Source organism: Botrytis sinoallii (assembly GCF_014898435.1).
Source record: "Botrytis sinoallii strain Bc 23 chromosome Unknown BSIN_002, whole genome shotgun sequence".
NCBI lineage: Eukaryota > Fungi > Ascomycota > Leotiomycetes > Helotiales > Sclerotiniaceae > Botrytis > Botrytis sinoallii.
The window spans coordinates 3,242,099-3,260,875 of record NW_024066029.1 but is presented as its reverse complement, the minus strand read 5'-3'; the positions used below and the strand labels follow the sequence as shown (position 1 = coordinate 3,260,875).

At 42.1% G+C, this 18,777-nt stretch overlaps 6 protein-coding genes across 6 annotated transcripts; 3 read left to right on the top strand and 3 right to left on the bottom strand.

The window, feature by feature from the left end:
- Positions 1-727: 727 nt before the first annotated feature.
- EAF02_001874 (uncharacterized protein) lies at positions 728-1,678 on the bottom strand (the record flags this gene model as incomplete). The annotated part of the gene is made up of 4 exons (XM_038897922.1): positions 728-793; positions 876-1,254; positions 1,353-1,472; positions 1,659-1,678. 4 exons carry the CDS (start codon positions 1,676-1,678, stop codon positions 728-730), a joined length of 585 nt encoding a protein of 194 aa, XP_038762897.1.
- Positions 1,679-4,241: 2,563 nt separating this feature from the next.
- On the top strand, positions 4,242-5,029 carry EAF02_001873 (uncharacterized protein; the record flags this gene model as incomplete). Its single annotated transcript, XM_038897921.1, has 2 exons — positions 4,242-4,367; positions 4,541-5,029. 2 exons carry the CDS (start codon positions 4,242-4,244, stop codon positions 5,027-5,029), a joined length of 615 nt encoding a protein of 204 aa, XP_038762896.1.
- Positions 5,030-9,119: 4,090 nt separating this feature from the next.
- Positions 9,120-11,045, bottom strand: EAF02_001872 (uncharacterized protein; the record flags this gene model as incomplete). Its single annotated transcript, XM_038897920.1, has 4 exons — positions 9,120-10,524; positions 10,579-10,630; positions 10,690-10,789; positions 10,839-11,045. The coding sequence occupies 4 exons, from the start codon at positions 11,043-11,045 to the stop codon at positions 9,120-9,122; spliced, it is 1,764 nt and encodes a 587-aa protein (XP_038762895.1).
- Positions 11,046-11,867: 822 nt separating this feature from the next.
- On the bottom strand, positions 11,868-13,698 carry EAF02_001871 (uncharacterized protein). The gene is made up of 2 exons (XM_038897919.1): positions 13,118-13,698; positions 11,868-13,056 (listed from the first exon to the last, which is right to left on the bottom strand). Exons 1-2 carry the CDS (start codon positions 13,246-13,248, stop codon positions 12,192-12,194), a joined length of 996 nt encoding a protein of 331 aa, XP_038762894.1. The 5' UTR covers positions 13,249-13,698; the 3' UTR covers positions 11,868-12,191.
- A 2,932-nt stretch (positions 13,699-16,630) lies between these two features.
- On the top strand, positions 16,631-16,894 carry EAF02_001870 (uncharacterized protein; the record flags this gene model as incomplete). Its single annotated transcript, XM_038897918.1, has 1 exon — positions 16,631-16,894. One exon carries the CDS (start codon positions 16,631-16,633, stop codon positions 16,892-16,894), a length of 264 nt encoding a protein of 87 aa, XP_038762893.1.
- A 664-nt stretch (positions 16,895-17,558) lies between these two features.
- Positions 17,559-18,300, top strand: EAF02_001869 (uncharacterized protein; the record flags this gene model as incomplete). Its single annotated transcript, XM_038897917.1, has 2 exons — positions 17,559-17,799; positions 17,852-18,300. 2 exons carry the CDS (start codon positions 17,559-17,561, stop codon positions 18,298-18,300), a joined length of 690 nt encoding a protein of 229 aa, XP_038762892.1.
- Between the last annotated feature and the right edge of the window lie 477 nt (positions 18,301-18,777).

Sequence of the window (18,777 nt, the reverse complement as noted above, 5' to 3'; positions counted from 1 at the left end):
ACGCCACGACGCTCCCTGCCGCTGTATTCTTTCACAGGCTCAAGGATGTCGAACCCGACACAAGCTAACAATTAGATATTTTAGCTCACAATAAGATGTATCAAGGTATCAAAATTCTGTATATTGCACTCCTGCCCCCTTACGCTTTACCTACAAAACACCCCAGCCCACACGCCATATAGAAAAAAGAGGTAATCAAAGCAGACTTTCTGGGAATCGATTCTTCGGATCAAAGTAACAAGAGAGGACTGTAAAAAGAAAATAAAAAGCTTTCGCACGTCCACCCGTTTCTCTGCTTCCCCCCATTCCCACAAACCTCAAAATCCCTCCCCAGGAAATCGACTGAGAAAATCAATACTCCAAATTCTGTCCAGAACATATAATCTCCCTCGATGTGGAAGTGTTGTATCATCCCTTGAGTCTATTCGCTTCTCTTTCCCTAGAGATTTCCTAACCGTTTCAAGATGATGCATCATTACCCCCGTTTCTGAATTGAAGATGCAAGAAGATGTCGATTCTTGACTAGTCCGGTGATGTGTGAATGTGTAACGTAACTTTCGATTCCCCCCACAGTAATAAAACACCAGGATCTTCCGAACTTATGTAATTGCTCGAAGAGAATATGGACAATGAGATATGAAAGAATAATTGGGAGGTGGCGGTGAAAAGCGGTACGAAAGAAGGTGAGGTAGAAAGTTAATTGTTTGGTCTATGTAAAACAACTGAATTAAAGAATTAAACATTTATGTTGTTTCTTCTTTGGCGCAGGAGGTTCTAATGCCGCAACAATTGCCTACTCACAATTAGCATTTTCCCTCTTCTCATGAATACCTCGGTAGAAGGTGTGCCGCATCCCAGAATCAAGAGATACATACTTCATCGAAAACATCCTTCAGTTTGTATTGAGTCAGAGCACTGCACTCGACGTACTTGACAGCCCCCAAGTCCTTAGCCATCCTCTCACCATCACTCTTTTCGACCGGCTTCATCTTTTGTTTTGTAAGCTTTTCCTTGACACTGGGATCGTCTCTTAAATCGGTTTGTGTGCCAACGATTAAACAAGGTACGCCGGGGCAATGATGATGAACTTCTGGGAACCATTTCTCTCGTACGTTCTCGAATGATGCGGGCGAGGTGACCGAAAAGCAAACGAGGAAGACATCGGTTTGTGGATACGAAAGAGGTCGAAGTCTGTCATAATCTTCTTGTCCGGCAGTATCAAATAGGCCGAGTGTATATGGTTCATCACCGATCCTAATAAATTCATGATCAGAACAACATCCTGTCGTTGTGTATGTATTGAAGAGATGGCAGAAATGAAGTTGAGAAATGACGGTGTAAATCAAACTCACATAACTGTGACGGCATAGTTATCGAAGACTGTAGGAACGTATTCGGAAGGGAATTTATTCGTAGTGTAGGATATAAGTAAACAAGTCTTTCCGACAGCACCGTCACCGACGACGACACATCTACAGATCGATATTGTATGTTAGCTATGATTGAAGTCATTGAAACAAGGTGATTCTCCGAGATCATTATTCAATCCATGCCACAACAGCGGCTTCATCATGGTCATCAACCCCCCAATGAAGCTACGTAATTGTCCAAGAGAAAGACAACGGAGAGGAATAAGGAATTATGAAGGAGATACGAACTTTATCGTTGCGACAACCATTGTTCCGTTCTGCCTGGAGACAACAATAACCCGTTCTTGAATATCTGGGGGAAAATCGTTCTTTCAAATCCACTTTCTTCAGTGATCAATTCAATAAGTGTCAGAAGATGTTCGATGGTTGTATCGAGATGCGCTCGGTCTGTAGGAATTGATTGTATGCAAAATGACGTTCGATAAGAGTGGTGGTGATATTTGATTGAGAGAGGATGATTGAATGTGATGTGTGCGAAATGAAAGATTTGAAAGATTGAATTAAATTGAATTGACTGAAAGTAGGGGTTGAGGTTGAATGAAATGCACGAGAACGAGTTGAATGAGATTGATCCAGGAAAGTAATAATGCATGCAATATGAGCAAACGATTTCCAATCTTTTCGATTATTCTAGAGGTCTGAATTATCAGGCAGAAAATTGACGAGACAAGACAAGACAAGCTCGAGCGAGACAAGACAACAATGAGATGGGTGTGGGATGAGGATGGGATGGGATGGGATGGAAATGGGATGAGGAAGAGGATGAGGATGAGGATGAGGATAATAATTGAAGTCCTTGTATCTTCTCCCCTTTCTTAGTAGGTAGGGACTCTTATTAGGTATTATTGTTATTGTTATTGTTGTTGTTATTATTACTATCATTATTGTCATTATCTACTGTAGTTGTTGTATGGTTCGCGTATTTTAAAATTTTCTAATGAATGGCTTGATACTTCCCATAGGCAGATGGATTGAATGGTTTCGGCGATGCAAGTAGGGTATTCTGGTGGTTCGGTGGTTCGTGCTCCTGTTTGATTCACTACTTTGCTTGTATTCGAGTGTACGGAGTAGGTGCCGGTAGGTAGATGAAGGTAACGCTGTGTGGGTGTAGTTGTGTTGTATTGTCCTGGCTTGATTCTTGTAACTGTCGAGACTGTGTAATATAGAATTGGTTTTCACACTTGACGGGCGACGGGGAGGTCGGAGCGTTGGAGAGGCAGCGACGGAATAAAAATTAGGTTTATCAATATCAAGGTTATTTTCGCAATGACTTTTTAACACGGTGAGTTAAAGGGATGGATGAATAAATGGGTATCTAGCTAGGGATGGTAGGTATCGGTGTGCTTTTTCCCTCTTGGATGCTGCCCTTGATTCTTGATCTTTGCTCTAGTTGCTGTTCCTGTTCCTGCTGCTGTCTCTTTTCCTTTCCCGTCCAATTGGAAGAAAAGAAATGGGAAAAAAGTATCAAGCAATTTGATGCAATGAAATCTCCAAAGTCCCCCCATGCAAACGGAAATTATTGACTACCTGCCGAAAATCAAACTTTAGCAGTTTGCTTATACTCCCCCAGCATTCGACACATTATTACAATGGACCAGGTACTCAGCGCTTGTCAGGACTCAGGTAGGGCAAAACAAGCAAGGTGGATAAAGGAGGGAGGGAAAGAAAGGGCAAGCCTAGATTGAGGCAGGCCATGCTGGCAAGGCAGGTAAGGGTCCGAAGCAGATAGATAGGGCGGGATGTCAGAGCGAAATATTGATTATCTACGTATCAATGCGACAGAACTATGGATTGATTACAACCAATGCCCTTACACCTGCAACTAAGTCACAACCGTGTTAAGTCGATGATGAGTAGGTACCTAGGTAATAAGCAGTGGTGGAATAGGTAGTGAGCAAAAATAGATGGCATTCAATATCTCGCGCTCTCTTTTCTAGTTTTCAATGCACAGAGGAAAGAGGAAAATGTTTGATAGCAGCTAACAGCCTTATCAAAAGCAAATTTCAACTCCAACGCTTCGCTTCAAATGCTCTCCTTTTCTAACAGGAGCGAAGCGAGACAGCCTCCACGGCAGTGGCCCAGCGGAGCGTTGTCAATCTCGAAAAAAGGCTTGAATGTGTGTGGATTGAATGTGAAGTTTAATTGTAGTGATAGATAGTGATGGAAGATTTTCAAACGATCAACCAAGAAGATTGTTCATTCCTAGGTCGTAGGAATTAAATAATATCATCATTCATGGCCAATCATCACCAATCATCATTTTCGGTGTCATGTTTCATAAAACACAACACAACACAGCACAACACATCATCAATATCTTCATTTCTTCCCCTTTTGACTTACTTTGCATTCCTGCCTCAGTACCCAGTAGTGACTCGAGTAGATAATTAATCGACCGGATTTCCTTATTAAGCAGTCTCCAATTAATTGCCTAGACGGGATTCTCCACCTTCCACGAGTTTTCCTCTCTTCTTCCATGATCCTTGACCAAATCCTTGACCAAATCCTAGTAGCTGGCTCGCTGGTACTCCACTTTGCAATTCAACTGTACAGACACGTGATAAAGTCCCTAGCAATTATTACCTTGTCTCCTTGCCTTGTACTGGTGGTCTTACTTCGTACATGCAATACAGACTACTACTCCGTACTAGCTAGGTAGCTAGCTATCATTCCCAAACTCCCTCGAGAATCATGTCATAACATTAAATTACAACAAACGACGCAACGCACAACGCACAGCACACGAATCACTGCGATATCTTAATCTTATCTTTGTCCCTTTCAGTGAAGCCACCACGCTCGGATTTCACCATGTCTATCTCTATCTCTACCGTTCAAGAACTTACCCTGGAAATTGATCATCTGTTGGAACAATACCTTCAACTTTTGGATCAATACAGTGCTCTAAGATCTAGGCTTTCCACATTGTCATCATCTGTCAGTTATAATTCTCTTCTTGCAAGTTTACATCGTTCAATATATTCACCATACACCTTGATGATTGAACCCCTCATTTATCATTGGCACAGCCCCGTATCCTCTCTTCATTCCCAGGCGATGGTCAGGAAATCTCGTTAACTAGGTACTCATACTAATACGAATGACAACAGATGTACATCAATCTATCCCGAGCCAATTTCACGCCGCAAAATGGAATCCGTTATGATACCTCTTTCTATGATGATCGTATTCAAACACAGAGGTTATGCAATGTAACGATCCCCGAAAACGCCTCGAATACACAATCGACAAAATTTACCCCTCCTCTCTTCGCCATCAACGAAACATCTACTTCGGAATCGGGATCGGAATCGGACCCTTTAAACGAAGACACAAACGGCAATGATGACACGAAAACTGCTCTCAAGAAGGATCCGTTAAGGATGTTTGGGCTTTTCACCCCTCAGGCTTTGAAGGATACAAAGGAAGATAGTATCAAGCTGATGGATGTCATTCCGAAATTGATCAATACCGAGAAAGCCATGGAAGATCTCGAAATTCGCATACGAAGAGCTAGGAAGTACAGAGGGAAGGCAGAAATGGAGGAACAAAAAAATCTACCAGCTGAGGCAAATCGCAAGTCCATCAATCCCATTTGAAATACAGTATGACAGTACAGTCCGACATCACATACTCGGCGATCAGATAATACTGTACGTTTGTGGGACGGTGAAAGATGATGCGCAGTATACTTATCCATTTCCATGCGCATTTGTTTGCAGGCAACGAATATGGAAATAACGGGACAAGTATAGATGCGAGAACCTGCTAGAAAATGGAGACGAAATATGCTGTGGTTGTGCTCGGGATGACATGCAGATTTTGTTGCAGTTGGCTTGGAAGACGGGATGAGAATTTAACTTCCTCTCATGAGCTGGTCGTACTCCATGATGGGCGGCCAATTGCGAATTATGAGTTCTCAAGGTTTCTTCGATTGTTCTTGATATTTGAGCAACTTTTCAATACTTTGCAAGCATTCAAGTTCTCTAATTGAAGATGGAAATGCCCTCGCCTCGCCTCTCCTCACCCACACCCACACCATGTCTGTCATCCAAAAATAAGTCATTATGCTAGCTACACGTAGTACAACATCTGCCAAGCCACGTGGTCATTCTGACAACTTGCCTTTTCGAGGCTGTCCGCACGTATATCTATGCCGTGATGTCTTTTTTAAGACGCGATTCCATCTGCCTCCGTGCCGTTTTCGTTTGACATCCATTCCTTAATTGAAAAGCTGGCTGGGGAATTGAAGCGATATTACCGGGTGAGATTCCGGTATAGCTGGTGTAGCTGGTGTAGCGTAACTGTGGTAGATAGAGGCTTCTCGGCTAGCTGAAGGATTGGAGTGGGGGCCGGAAATATATGGACGTATGTACAGATGTACAGGTGGCATTACCGGATCAATGATGGGATGGATGTATTAGCGTACAGAAACCATCCAGTCCATTGGTAGTGACGGGGAGTTTGTTCGTTCTCGCAAGGGATGCTCGAAAGTCAGGCCGGTCTACGTACATTTGTACAACCTTTTTGTCTGGCAGGTCTAAGAATGTAAGTCGAGGGAATGATGCTGGCTCTCCAAGGTCCGTTCATAATTATGTGATGACTAAATTTTCGTCGTGACTTGTGCGTTTGAATATCTACCCTCGTTCTGCCATTCCCATTCCAATATTTGGCGCTGTCAGGTTATCAGTTTCAAAGAGATGACTTCAGGATCAAAGGGGAAGTAGTTCATAGATTTTAGGCTATTTATATTTTCGAGTTATCGTATAACGTCGTTTCTGTTCTCGATGTCCGATTTTGTCGAAATTTCAATGATTGGTGGCTCAAGGGGTAACGAGTAGGCTGCCACCCCTTGCCCCCCTTCTTTGGTGGGACACATGACTGCTATTGCAAGTCTCTTCCTCAGATTCGAGTCCTAGTTTATAGCGTCTTTCTAGTTTTTTTGATTTCCATCTTGAAATTTCGGTCGGGTCATGGGACATAGGTTGATATTCCAGTGCGGGGATGGAAACGGAATAGTCTTGAACTAGCCCTTAGACTGAAAGGGTGTGAGCAGTTCAACAATAGACACTGTTGACTGCCATGTATAGAAATTCTCGACGAATCGGATTGATTGAAAAATTGTGATATTATATGGTATTCCTACTGTCTGTCTCTCCCCATACTACACATATGCATGAACCAATGGTTTTCAGATGTTGACGAATTTTCAAAAATTGAAAACATGTTGAAATGTCGACCATTCATGACGTTCTAGGGATTACTGATTCTCTTGAAATTCCAAGAGATCGACACATTCACGGCTTTCAGCAACTGATTATTTCTTAGTATACTGCAATTCATACACCGACTTGCGCCAATGGGCACAAGTCAGGACACTCAGCACCATGAATACTGCAATTTTTGATCTTAATCTAAATTTACAGATGTGTTCCTAACCTTAGATTTTGTGAGAGGTCTGAGTTGCTTTGCCTCCATGTCGAAACCAAGCTCCTGAAATATCAATAATCATATATTTTGAAGGTCTAATAAAATCTAGTCGTTGCGTATATATAGCCTCAAGATCGACTTGGCATAATTGGCGCCCCTCTACTCTCACAAACTCTAATCCGTCCTGTCGAACCGATTTTGTGTACAATATTAATAATCGGGGGTCCCTCCCCGAAGAAAGATTTCTGCATAGAACTTGATTCTCTCCAGACTCAAAAGTCTATTTGGCTTTTTGTCCCGATTTTCTTGGCACAGTAATTGGCACTTCTCCAGATCTTTGCCAGAACAATCATATCCACACACATGACTCAATGACTTAATTTCCTCCTCTGCTTTCCTCTTATTATACTTTGTGATCCGGCTCCGGAGTTTGACTTCTCGATTGCAACAGTCAGACGTAAGCCAAGGACACCCAGTTTCCTTATGTCGTGCAATACGTCGGAAATAATCACATTCTTCCCATGTCAAGCATCTTGAGCTAGAGAAATCGACTCTACTTTCCCATTGTTCTGCTGACATGATCCGATTGAGATGCTGTATAGCCTCATTGTTGTCAAGAATTTCGCGGGATTCTGCACAATTTTTAAGAGGGAGCATACATAGGTCTAGGATACGTTCTGATCTGTCTTCAGGAGAGGTTTCTAGAAGCTCAAGCAAAACTTTCGACCGCATTTTGGGAAACATCGTCTCGATTCCAATGGTAGCCAATCATGATTCCAGCCATCATCCATATTAATAATAATACGGCGAGGCATATGCGAATTGTAGTAGCTCTTGAAGGTTCTTGACGATACCACTCAGACATCTTAGACTCTTAGTAACTGTATCTTTGTGTGACAGTAAAGAGATATTCAAGACTCCAGTCTTTGATATTCGTTTGTATCTGCTACACTGATTAACAGTTTCAAGTTAGCCAATGCCTCATATTAAAAATTATACGCAAATCACTCACATACAGTTTTCTGGGTACCAAGAACATAGATTTGGACTGGTTTTGGACAAGCATGAAGGTAAGAATGCACTGTGTAAACTCCTTCTACTTATACTTTATTAGATTTCTCTTACGTCAGACATCCAAATGCATTAAATGGCGTGACCGGACTATCTTTAAAGGCTAAAGCCTTGGCTGACTCAATTTTCGCCAAGATGACGCTGATCATCAAAAGTTCGAAGAAACTGTATCTTAAAGGTAGATATATAACCATGAGTTCATGCAAAGTCTTTATCCGACGAGAAAGACCAAATCAATAAATCATGGACAGTTATCTTTCAACAAGAACAAGTGTTAACCACGACGCAAAAGAGATTTCCTGCAGGTTATCGGCATAGTACCTAAATTCGTCCTTCTCCATCCCATTGCTACTACTCCAAAAAATCTTGGTCATTTAGTGTCAAAGTCTAGACTCGAGTTACTAGACTATCGATGTAACACAATTAAAAACCCCGCGTTTTCGACGATCATGACAATTAGCCTGTCATGATACGCCCGCTAGTTCTCCGGTCATCACAGTCTTCACAAGTGGCAACCAAATTGATCATCGTAACGGAGATTCCAGCGAATCAATGCAATGGTAGTTTGAAAATTGGCTCCAATGATAAACAAGTAATCGTCGTCCTCAGGATTGTGTATTAGAATAGATTCAACTAAAAACACAAACACTAACTTACACTTTACGAAATCTTAATTTGTCTCGTCTCCACCAAGCCATAAGATAGGTATGGTGTTACTCCAACATGGGAATGGTATTATAAGTATAAAGTATTTGGACTCTCCCCAGCACATTGCTTCTTTCATGCTGCACTCTCTCATCTGAATTATAAACTACCCATAAATATTTATCGACAAGGCATACGCGGCTTTTTGTGACAAAATGAACGTGGTACATAGATCTGAACTCACTGGCTTTACCTTGTAACTTCTCAACTGCGCCAGCACTGTTCTCAATTTTTCTTCCAATTATCAGACCTTCCTCGCAAGCTTTCATGAATGATCTACTGATTCAAAGTTTGTTTCGATATGTAAATGCTAGTGGTTTGAGAATTCTCACCCCTTTATAATTTCGCGAACGGATGCAATTGCGGTCAAAACAATTCATGACTACAGCCGACGGTAGAGCACCAAACAAATACATTCAACGAACAAAGAATTTTCCCATGCAATAGATATATAACAGAACGCCACCAAATATCATTATCAGCTTAAATACCCGAATCAAATTCCGTGTTCCAAGCATTATCAACCCGCTCGGTATTATACCATGTATCCCACCTCTTGCATCCCGCATCTACAGTGGAAAGATCTACTCTTTGCGTAATTTCTGATTCTCGTTCTAGGAATTGAAGTGCAAGCCCCTCCCCGACATGGAACGCAATATGACAATGTAATAACCAAGCTCCAGGATTATCCGTAACAAAGGCAATAACTAAATACCCGAGAGCTGGAAGCATGGCTACATCACGCCGAGCAGGATTAGCAAAGTTTAAACTAGTTTTGTCTGTGAAATTGACACCATTCTCCTGCCCTAAAATGTAAAAGTCGTGACCATGAAGATGGATAGGGTGTGGTATCGCGGCAGCATTTTTGATGATCCAGAATGTCCATACATTTGCATCTGGAAGTTCAATGATACTCCGGTGTACGTTGTAATTCTTGTTTCCCTGGGCAACATATTGGAGCGTGGGCTTATCCCACTCAATTTCCATGTATGTATCATTGATACTCCAGACATACGGTGCAGGTGCTTTTGGAAGCGAATTACTTCCAGGCCCAGTAACGATCAATTCTTGGGCAGTAGGCCACACGAATTCATTTTCGGGCACGGATTTCTCATTCCAGGAGACTAGTTGAGTCTCGTCTTCACAGCTTTGGGGTATAAGAAAAGATTTGGAATTTGGCTCCGATAATTCGACACCCTGGTACGAGAAAATGGCATTGATAGACCCATTGTTGGCATTTTGACCGCAGCCAAACCCCTTCTGTGCCGGAGGTTTGGGAACAATGGCTCTGAACCAGTAGTTGGAAGGAGTTTGATCAGCTGTAATGATAACATCGTATCGTTGGCCAGTTGCTATGAAGATATTGTTGGTAGTGTAGGGCTGAATCGGTACGAAATCAGTTTGAATCACTTGAAAAGAGTGAGAATCTAAAGTGACTTGGAAATGATTGTCTATACTCGTGTTGATGATTCGAAGACGATATTTTGCTCCTGGAACTAGTCCTGATATTTGATTGTACACTCCAGCAGTTTTGTGAGGGTTTCGATTCGTTCCGTTTATGAGGCCATTGTCTGCTTTTGGAGGACCTTTACTAACAGAGAGAAGGCCTTCTTCATAAGTAGACTTGTAGTAGAAATCAGTAATTGGTAGTGGACCGAGATCATAGTCATAGTTCAGCGAAGCAGGACCGTTAATGACTATACTTCCAAGAACTCCATCACCATATTGGGCTGCATGGTGGGAGTGATACCAAGAGGTACCATGCTGGGTTGCGAGAAATTTGTAGACTTTGGATGAACCCGGTGGAATCGGACATTCTGTTATTCCATTCACACCATCCATGGTATTGGTATTCTTCTGAACAATTCCATGCCAGTGAATGCTTACACTAAATAGATTCAATATTTGATGGTGAAATAAGAAAAGCAGGGGAGATATTTACCCGTCTGTGATTATTTGATTGATAACAGTAATTTCTAGTGTATCACCCCAGTCTATGAAGAGATGAGCCAACATTGCACTGGGGAACGGGTCCACATTGGGAAGAACTCACTTGCAGTAATGGTGGGACCTGGATAAGTGCCGTTGACTACTAACATCCATCTTGGTGTACCGTCGGGTGACATAGTCTGATTTGTTATGGTAAGAGTGTACTACGAAGAATGAGATGTGAACAACTTTGACAACGCATTAAATACATACAGCAACAACAACCCCAGTATTTGGCCATGCCTCCTCCGAATCTGTATCAATCGAATAGTTACCATTCCAACAATTACGTGACGATGCAGCATTTAAGCAAGTTGAGGTTGAAGTTCTCTTATTATTTGACGACACCTTGCTTGGTAGAGCAGAAGGAAGACAAGCTGGAATGAGAATTATTATACAAAGCAACAGTGTGAAAGACATAATTAAATATGCGTCTAGTCTCAGCAATAGGAACTGTAACGCATTTGGTTCATTAAAAATATGGAAAATTCACAATCTATTTATGTGATGGTAATTGCAACTATTGTATTGGAACTGTTTATAGATATATGATTTGGGTCACTATTGACCACATCAATTATTGATTTCTCTATGCCAGACACTTCTTGAATATGAATCACGATGTCATAGAAGGCCGGATAAAATTTCTATCGGTATTGAAGCCGATTTTACCTTCTAAGGCCTATAAAAAAGCCGCAGAATATTGTTGGTGTCCGTTCCAGCGGCCGAAACTCATCACTCGAGGCAAAGACTTCTGCAAAGACTTCTCTACAAACATTAAGGTGTAATGCTTGGAAGCATCGTGAACCAAACGTGTCCCTCAGAGGTATTCATTGTGGCGATAATCTGAGTATGTATAGAAGGATTTATTTCCTCAAACAGTTTCCTGATATGAGTTCACCAAGTATGACCAGGCAATGCATTGTCACCCCTGACTACAAGTGATTACCGCAGTGGATACCGCCATTAAGAATGCGCTTGCAATAGGGGATATGATTCTTCAGTAGCGGCGCTGGGTGAGATGGTTTTCATGGTGCGATTGACACGGCTGAGGCAGGGTCAAATACTGTGTGGCTGTCGAAAAACTCCTTGAGGTTTTCTGAGATAAGTGACAAGATGGAACAGAGTTTCAAGAAAAAGGACGCAAAGTAACAAGAGAACTTCAATGCCTCGAAGTAAACAGACGAAACATTCTCATTCCCTTCACCTTACTCACCAATTCCATCACACATGTTGGTAATACAATTCTAGGGATAAGAAGCCACAGTAAAAGAAGACCCATAAAGCCGCCGCTGTTATTAGTTAAATTCTAATCTAATATACAATTCCAGTGTACAGATCTCGCTATGCATCAGGGAGCAATGTACATAACATGACGATGTCCAATTCACCCGTTCTGTTGGTCCAACACCTTGAGTGGAGCCTAAAACTACCCGTTCATTAAACATGTCCAAATCGGTAGTAACAATGATTCAAATCCTAAACGCCAACCAAACCACCATCATTTATATTCGTTATATGTCGTGAATCCCCCCTTCATATTTTACAATTCGATGAATTCGAAACTCATGACACGGGCACCGCACCGGGAGCATGGTCTACAGTGTCTGTTGACGGCGAAAGAATTGGAGCCTTTTCAATTGAAGATTCATCCTCGTCATGCCCACCTTCTGTCGTAGTGGTTGTAGTCCTAGTCCCGTTCGTCTGAGCTTGGGGGAACTTTTGATTCAGTTGATCCTCTTCCTCTCGCGAAATCGGGGCGGGTTTAGCCTTATCTTCCCTACTAACGCTTTCCGCCAAACTAGACCTCGAGTAAACAGAAGAGGAAGATGAATTTCCAGCACCTATTATGAACCGGAATTTCTTGGCATCCTTCTTGGCTTGTTTCTTTTCTTCTTTAGTATCCCCCGAGACCTCATCATCGGTCAAATCCTTCTCGACTGGAATTTCCAGATACACCTGGAAGCCTCTACGTCTGAATCCTTTGTTCCATTGCCTCAGAGCTGATTTCAATTCTGATTCGTATTGAAGGTCTCTTTTGATTATCGCAGTAATTTTCCCACGCTTCCATAGCCAGCTAAAGCTCTTTGACGGTGGCAGAGTTTCAATTATCTCTTTTGTGAATTGTGACCATTCGTGCTCGGAAACACCATATTTGTTCAATTTTATATTGTATGGAAACCCAGACGATGGCATGTTTTCTTTCGAGGGTATCATTAAAGTTCTCGTTTGTGGTCGCGGGGCCTCTGCGAATGAAACTCTTCGAGAATCCGGGCCTTGAGATCTCGATCTTTCAGTACCAAGTTCAAATGATGTTCGAGGGGTGACATTTGTAGATTGTGTAGTACGCCGAGGAGTTATATTTTGAGGTGGAATTACTGGACTGGGCCCTGGGGCTGATGTTGGACGTTGTGTTTGTGATGGTCCCCTTCTGCACTCAGTGTTAGCTATCAGTGTAAGATGATATGCGGGGAAGAAATTGAGAAACTTACGATTGGACTGAAGATGATCGCGAATTTGCCGTTGATCTGCTTGTCCTTGGTTTTGCTTGACTGTTCTTTCGACTTGGAGCTTTATTGGTCTCCTTTTCGAGCTCTGCGAGCAAACTTAATGCCCCGGACATGATTGTACTTTGACTGGCTAGGTTGATTTGCTATTATTGGGTTTAAAGGGGACAGGTTGATGAACGACTAGGTTCTCATCGACGAATGTGTTGCGGGAGATTAGCCACAAGAAGAGGCAGGTTATGATATATATACGGAATAGAGTGATCGATCTATGTGTCGCTGTGTGGAATTGGGATAGACAATTGGGCACAAAAAAATGGAGAACAAATAAATGATATGATTATGATAATGATAGCAGTGATGGATGGATCTCTTTCTATGGGGGACGAGTACGAAATGGCAGGACACGACAGCTCTTTAATCAATTCGGTGCTATGAACCTTAAATTTTTGGATTATTGATGAATGATAGTGATTGTGGCCGGGTCTTGCATTTATATTCATCCATTGTAAGCGCTGATAGGTCACAATGGTCATGGTCTGTGGCGTAGCACCTGGTGCAGTGTGGCACATGGTAAAGCATGGAAGGAAGCATGGATGGGTATTTTGTCAGCCCTGTTCAAGAGCCAAGAGAGATGCTGAGAAATGTACTTGATTATGGAGCAGATGGGGCATCTAGCAAGTGCACGGTGTGGTTGCTGGTGTGGAACGCCAGGTGGAATCAACAAAAAGTTAATATGTCGGTTTGGTAAATGACTGCAAGTGGGTATCTTTGGGTTTACTACTTCGTACAGCTGTTTATCAGAGTGATCATTGATGAGATGATTTTGATGCCAATCGAAGTGTTTATGATCGACATTGATATACCCGAGGACCTCATAGCTTGATACGAATCAATCTGCTCGGTACATCTTACTGGATTCGGTATTTGAATGTTTGAAATGATTTCGAGTAGATAAGATTTTAGATTCAGGGGCGAGAGGGGGAAAAGGGAAAATACGATTTCATGCTAATTCAATGTCTTACTGTAATTCTGGTACCTACTCTCCCTCTCCCTCTCCCTCTCCCTCTCCCCCGTACATAGGTACCAACATTCAAACGTTCGTAGCCGAGGCCAACGACCAAGCACTGTACCAACTTTCTTTCTGTAATAGAAATTCCACACCGTTCTTGTCAATTTTGTACAACACATCACACGACCAGCCTTCCAGGAAAATTTCATTTCCCTCTTGAAGTATTTTTCTTTAGTATATAAAAATCTTCAAAGAGTCATACTCCATGTGGATTCCATCATGTCCTAATGCTAAATCAGGCAAAATATACTTACTAAGAAAGGAGCAGTGGCAAGGAGTGGATCCGAATGAAGTCCAAAAACTTAAAAATGGAAAAATGCGGATTTTTGGGGATGGTCTAGATGTCCGGAAGTCCTAGCGATGTTGGTTTGCTGACTGTATTCGCGGTACAGAGACCCTTTGGGCGACTACAAACTTTCGAGGCGTTCCTGGACTCCATCTTTCTCGAGGAGAGATGTCATGGCAGCGTCATATGAATATTCTTGTATTTACAATCTCTTGAACGTTCGATTGTTAACGAGGCTGAGTCCGTTTTTCCTTTCGGACATTCTCATTTCACCGGGGAAATGGTTGGAAATCTTTTCATCTGATCTTCATGTATTCGCATCATGCCATGAAGATTCCAGAATTGTCTGAAACGCCGTCCGAATTCTTCAATACTTCACGTCCAATCATGACGTGTAATCCTAGCATTGGAATTAATTATAGGGATTAATTGACAAATAGATCTAAGTACGTGCATGAAATAGGTAATTCTTCGATTGAAAAGGGTGCAAATGAGAGAAATACCCCGCACGGGAGGTAAATGGACATAGGAAAAGAAAATGCTCTGGCCGAGACTAACTGCTCTCATTGCGTACAAAGCGTTGGCAGTTCATGGCCAACGCAGCCTCCAAATATGATGGATGTTAATGCCTCTAAAACTCAAATATTGCATACATGATACTACTGTTCGTTAGATCATGGACCAAGCGGTCGTGACACTTACGTGCTTGTGCGTTTGCTTTATCACATGCGATTTAGTGAAAGGTTATGAAAGCAGGCTGTGAATGGCATGTGGAGCATTTCAATTCGCAACGTTCAGGATAGTTGCATTAGGTTCAGAGTGTGCAATGGTTTGGACTGCAGTTCGACAATCATAGGACGTTATTTGGTTTTTTCCCCTTTGTTTTGATTAAAATGAGATCATTCGAATGTTATGAATTACTGAACTCATTTTGAAGAATGATTTTGCTTCGGATATTGAAAAGTTGCATCCAGTCTACAGGTCCAAACTACTAGTCACCCTGGTTCTATATAGCTGCAGCACTCTTCGTTTTGGAGGAGATGTCCTTCACAAAATTCATCGAAATGTCTGGAAAAACGGGCAATAAATGAGAACGTAAGACTTAGATGCATCTTTCTTCCAGCTATGGCCAGACCACCAACGGAGTGAAGGGGAGAAATGGAAGAAATTAGGTCCTGATGGAAATAACTTGGTGAGATCTTACAGATGTTCTCCAACTGTACTACAGATGAGTGTCTATAGTATTCTCCTAAGTAGATCACGATCTTTCTTGGAACTTCCTCTCCGAAACGATGGATCGCGGAATTGCCAAGGTCAGCTTAAGTACACTCTGCCATCAGGTGGTACCTGCAGTATCAAACCAGTTTCGCTGCTTGCTCTCTTTGTATCCCATCACTATTTTTAAGGTTATATATTTTGATTGTAGGTATACGGAGGCTTGCATTGGAATAACTGTCATATTACGACTATGGAATCAAAAGAAGGTACATATATCTCTTGATGACTAATGATAGTTAGCGTCCATGTAGGACAGTGAATCCATTCAACAAATTTTTATTTTTGTAGCCGAGGTTAAAGAACTTGCATCTGATGATATTTTTGAAGCAATGGTCGAAGAGGTCGCAGGTCTTTGCCCTGCATGTCCCCGACCGGTAGCCGAGACACCACCAACCGGGCCCATGAGAGAGAGGTGCTGCAATATTCCTGGGTATGTTATCACCGTTACTCCCCATTGTTAGCATTTTGCTAATCATCCATAATAAAGCTCAAGCATCATTTGCTCTGCTATTGATGGCAGTGGCTCAACTGTTTTGTTGCATTCAACAAGTCGCCACGCAAATAGATTGCTTGACTTTATGATTTATTGTTCACCAGAAACTTGTGATACCTGATCAGAATCGAGATCTCATAGTTCCAATGGGTGAGGGGTAGATTTTGCGTTCTCTGGTAGCCCTGGACGCTAGGATAGGTTCATCAAAATTCCTTGGCTCATTTTGCTAAAATGGTATGCATTTCAGTCGTGAGTTTCACGCAATAAGGGAAGACATCGATCTTGGTGGCCAATTAGGCACAAGTGGCGAGTGACAACCGGTAGGACTTCAAGATATTCAGGATTCTAGACATTTTATAGGTTTTTATGATGGCAGCTCACAGTATCTTGGCCGATAGCATTACTCCGCAGACCGGGCAGATGGAAACTCTGATTACCAAACGAACGCAGGTCGACAGGTCTGTTTTGATACCCATGCAAACTTACCTCAAATTGAAGGGCCGCACAGCTTACAGAAACGGATGCATGGTGGTGATTCAGTCGGCAATGAAATATCCCGACCGACCAATACTAATCACGGGGGACAAGAATATTGACGAGTCTCGAAGCGATGGAGAGCATGATATGCAGTAAATGCTTGTGAACTATGCATTTCCCTTCCGGAAAGGGAGGCATCTTCTGTTGTCAGCCTTCTACACATAGGTGTCTCACGCTACCATTCAAACTTTCGAGTCAGATTGGTCAGCCCAAGAGGATTTCAAGCTTGAGTGGCCTACAAAATATCAATCGCACGCCCGTTGGCACCAAGCGTAGCTTTTGATATAATCAGGTTTATCCGACTCACATTAAAGCCGCATGTCTCTTTTGAAAATTCTCAAAGTATTATGATGGGACCAACTTTCCAACATTTCTTTTGTGAAAGCTCGAATTCCTAAATTTCCTAGCTACATAATTTTTTTTTATTTTTTTTTAGTAAAGAAGTTGGTATTAAGCTACAAGTTCTATTTTTTATCTCTTAATGACCTCGTTCAATTTTCTCCTAAGTTCCAATTCTCAGATGAAGTTTTGTAAAAGCTACTCCTTAAGAAAATCCACTCAACAGTATAAATAGGGCATACTTTGGATGACGTGCCGCAAGAACTTCACTCATATAGGAAGTGAATCCTCTTTTCTCATAGAGCTGGATTCACTCCGCTCACGGGCCAGGCTGGGGAAACTTCCTTCAATTCCATATCTACGTAGATCAATTAAATCTTAGAACTTTTATGCTACCTCAAAATCAACAGCCTTGTGCAAAATGACTTACAACGTTCCCCCGCGAGGATACATCTACGTCATTCGAATAAATGAATTAATCGAGAACCATTTACGGGACTTGGATGCAAAAGATTGGACTATTGTGCAACGCCATGGATACGAACGGGAAGTACGGCAGCGAGCTTTGCAAATGATCGATCAGGCAGTTGCGAACTACCCAGAAGATGTCCACTTGACTGGTTATATGGCAGATCTTAATTGGTATTATGAGTATGGTGACAGTAAGTTGATTCATTGTTGGGCTTGTCGCAGAGAAAACTAACTCAAGAAAAGAAAGGGTTCCATTTCCTTACCCATCACCAGCAGAAAATGCAAGGAACTACCTAATCAAAAATCCAGGCGTCAATATTCGCGGCTCTTTTCGAGATGGCAATCTACCAACGACACGAGGCGGTCGATCTGGTGGTGTTCAGGATGGTCATGGTAGTGCGCACCAGAGTAGTGACGTTGTTGAACAAGTTGATGTAACACTATCAGATCTATCTACATTTTTCCTAGCAACGATTAAGAGCTCTATTCATCGTCAAACTTCATCAAGCAGCAGAAGTGGCCCTATTCTTGCAAGACAACAAACCTCGGTTCATAACTCAAATGGTACGTGGGAACTTTCACTTGCAGCGTCATCTCAATCTGCAACATCGTTTCGAATTTTAAAACGATCTATCGGGGATTTCGATACCAGGGAAGACAAAGCAGTTGTAAAAAGAGAGCGAAAGGAGTAAAGACCAGTGGGAGACACGGAGGGGAACCGGTTGAGAATTGCACTGGGTATTCACAATATAGACATTGATTGAATAACACAATCATGATTCTAAATTTCATCTGATGGGGAGAAATCGGGTGATTTTGATCTGACCTTCGTCATAACTTTTGTTCGTATTGTGCCACTAATTCGGCAGCGCAAACGTTCCAATTGACTTGGTTTGGCGATGGACAAGATGGCTTCTAAATCGGCAGTATTGAGTTAGTTCAACAGCGGAAAGGACAGAAGATCTGATGATTTCGAAGGTATAATCCAATGCAGTGTTACCCTTTCGGTTCCTTGGTGATTACGGTAGTACTTTGATTTGAGGCCTTCCAAGATCAACCACAAGTCTACGAGATAGAACATCAGACCAGCTTTCTACAAGCCTCAGAACCTATTGCAAAACAATGTTCCTACGACACTCGATGATTTTCGTTTCGAGTAGAAGATATCT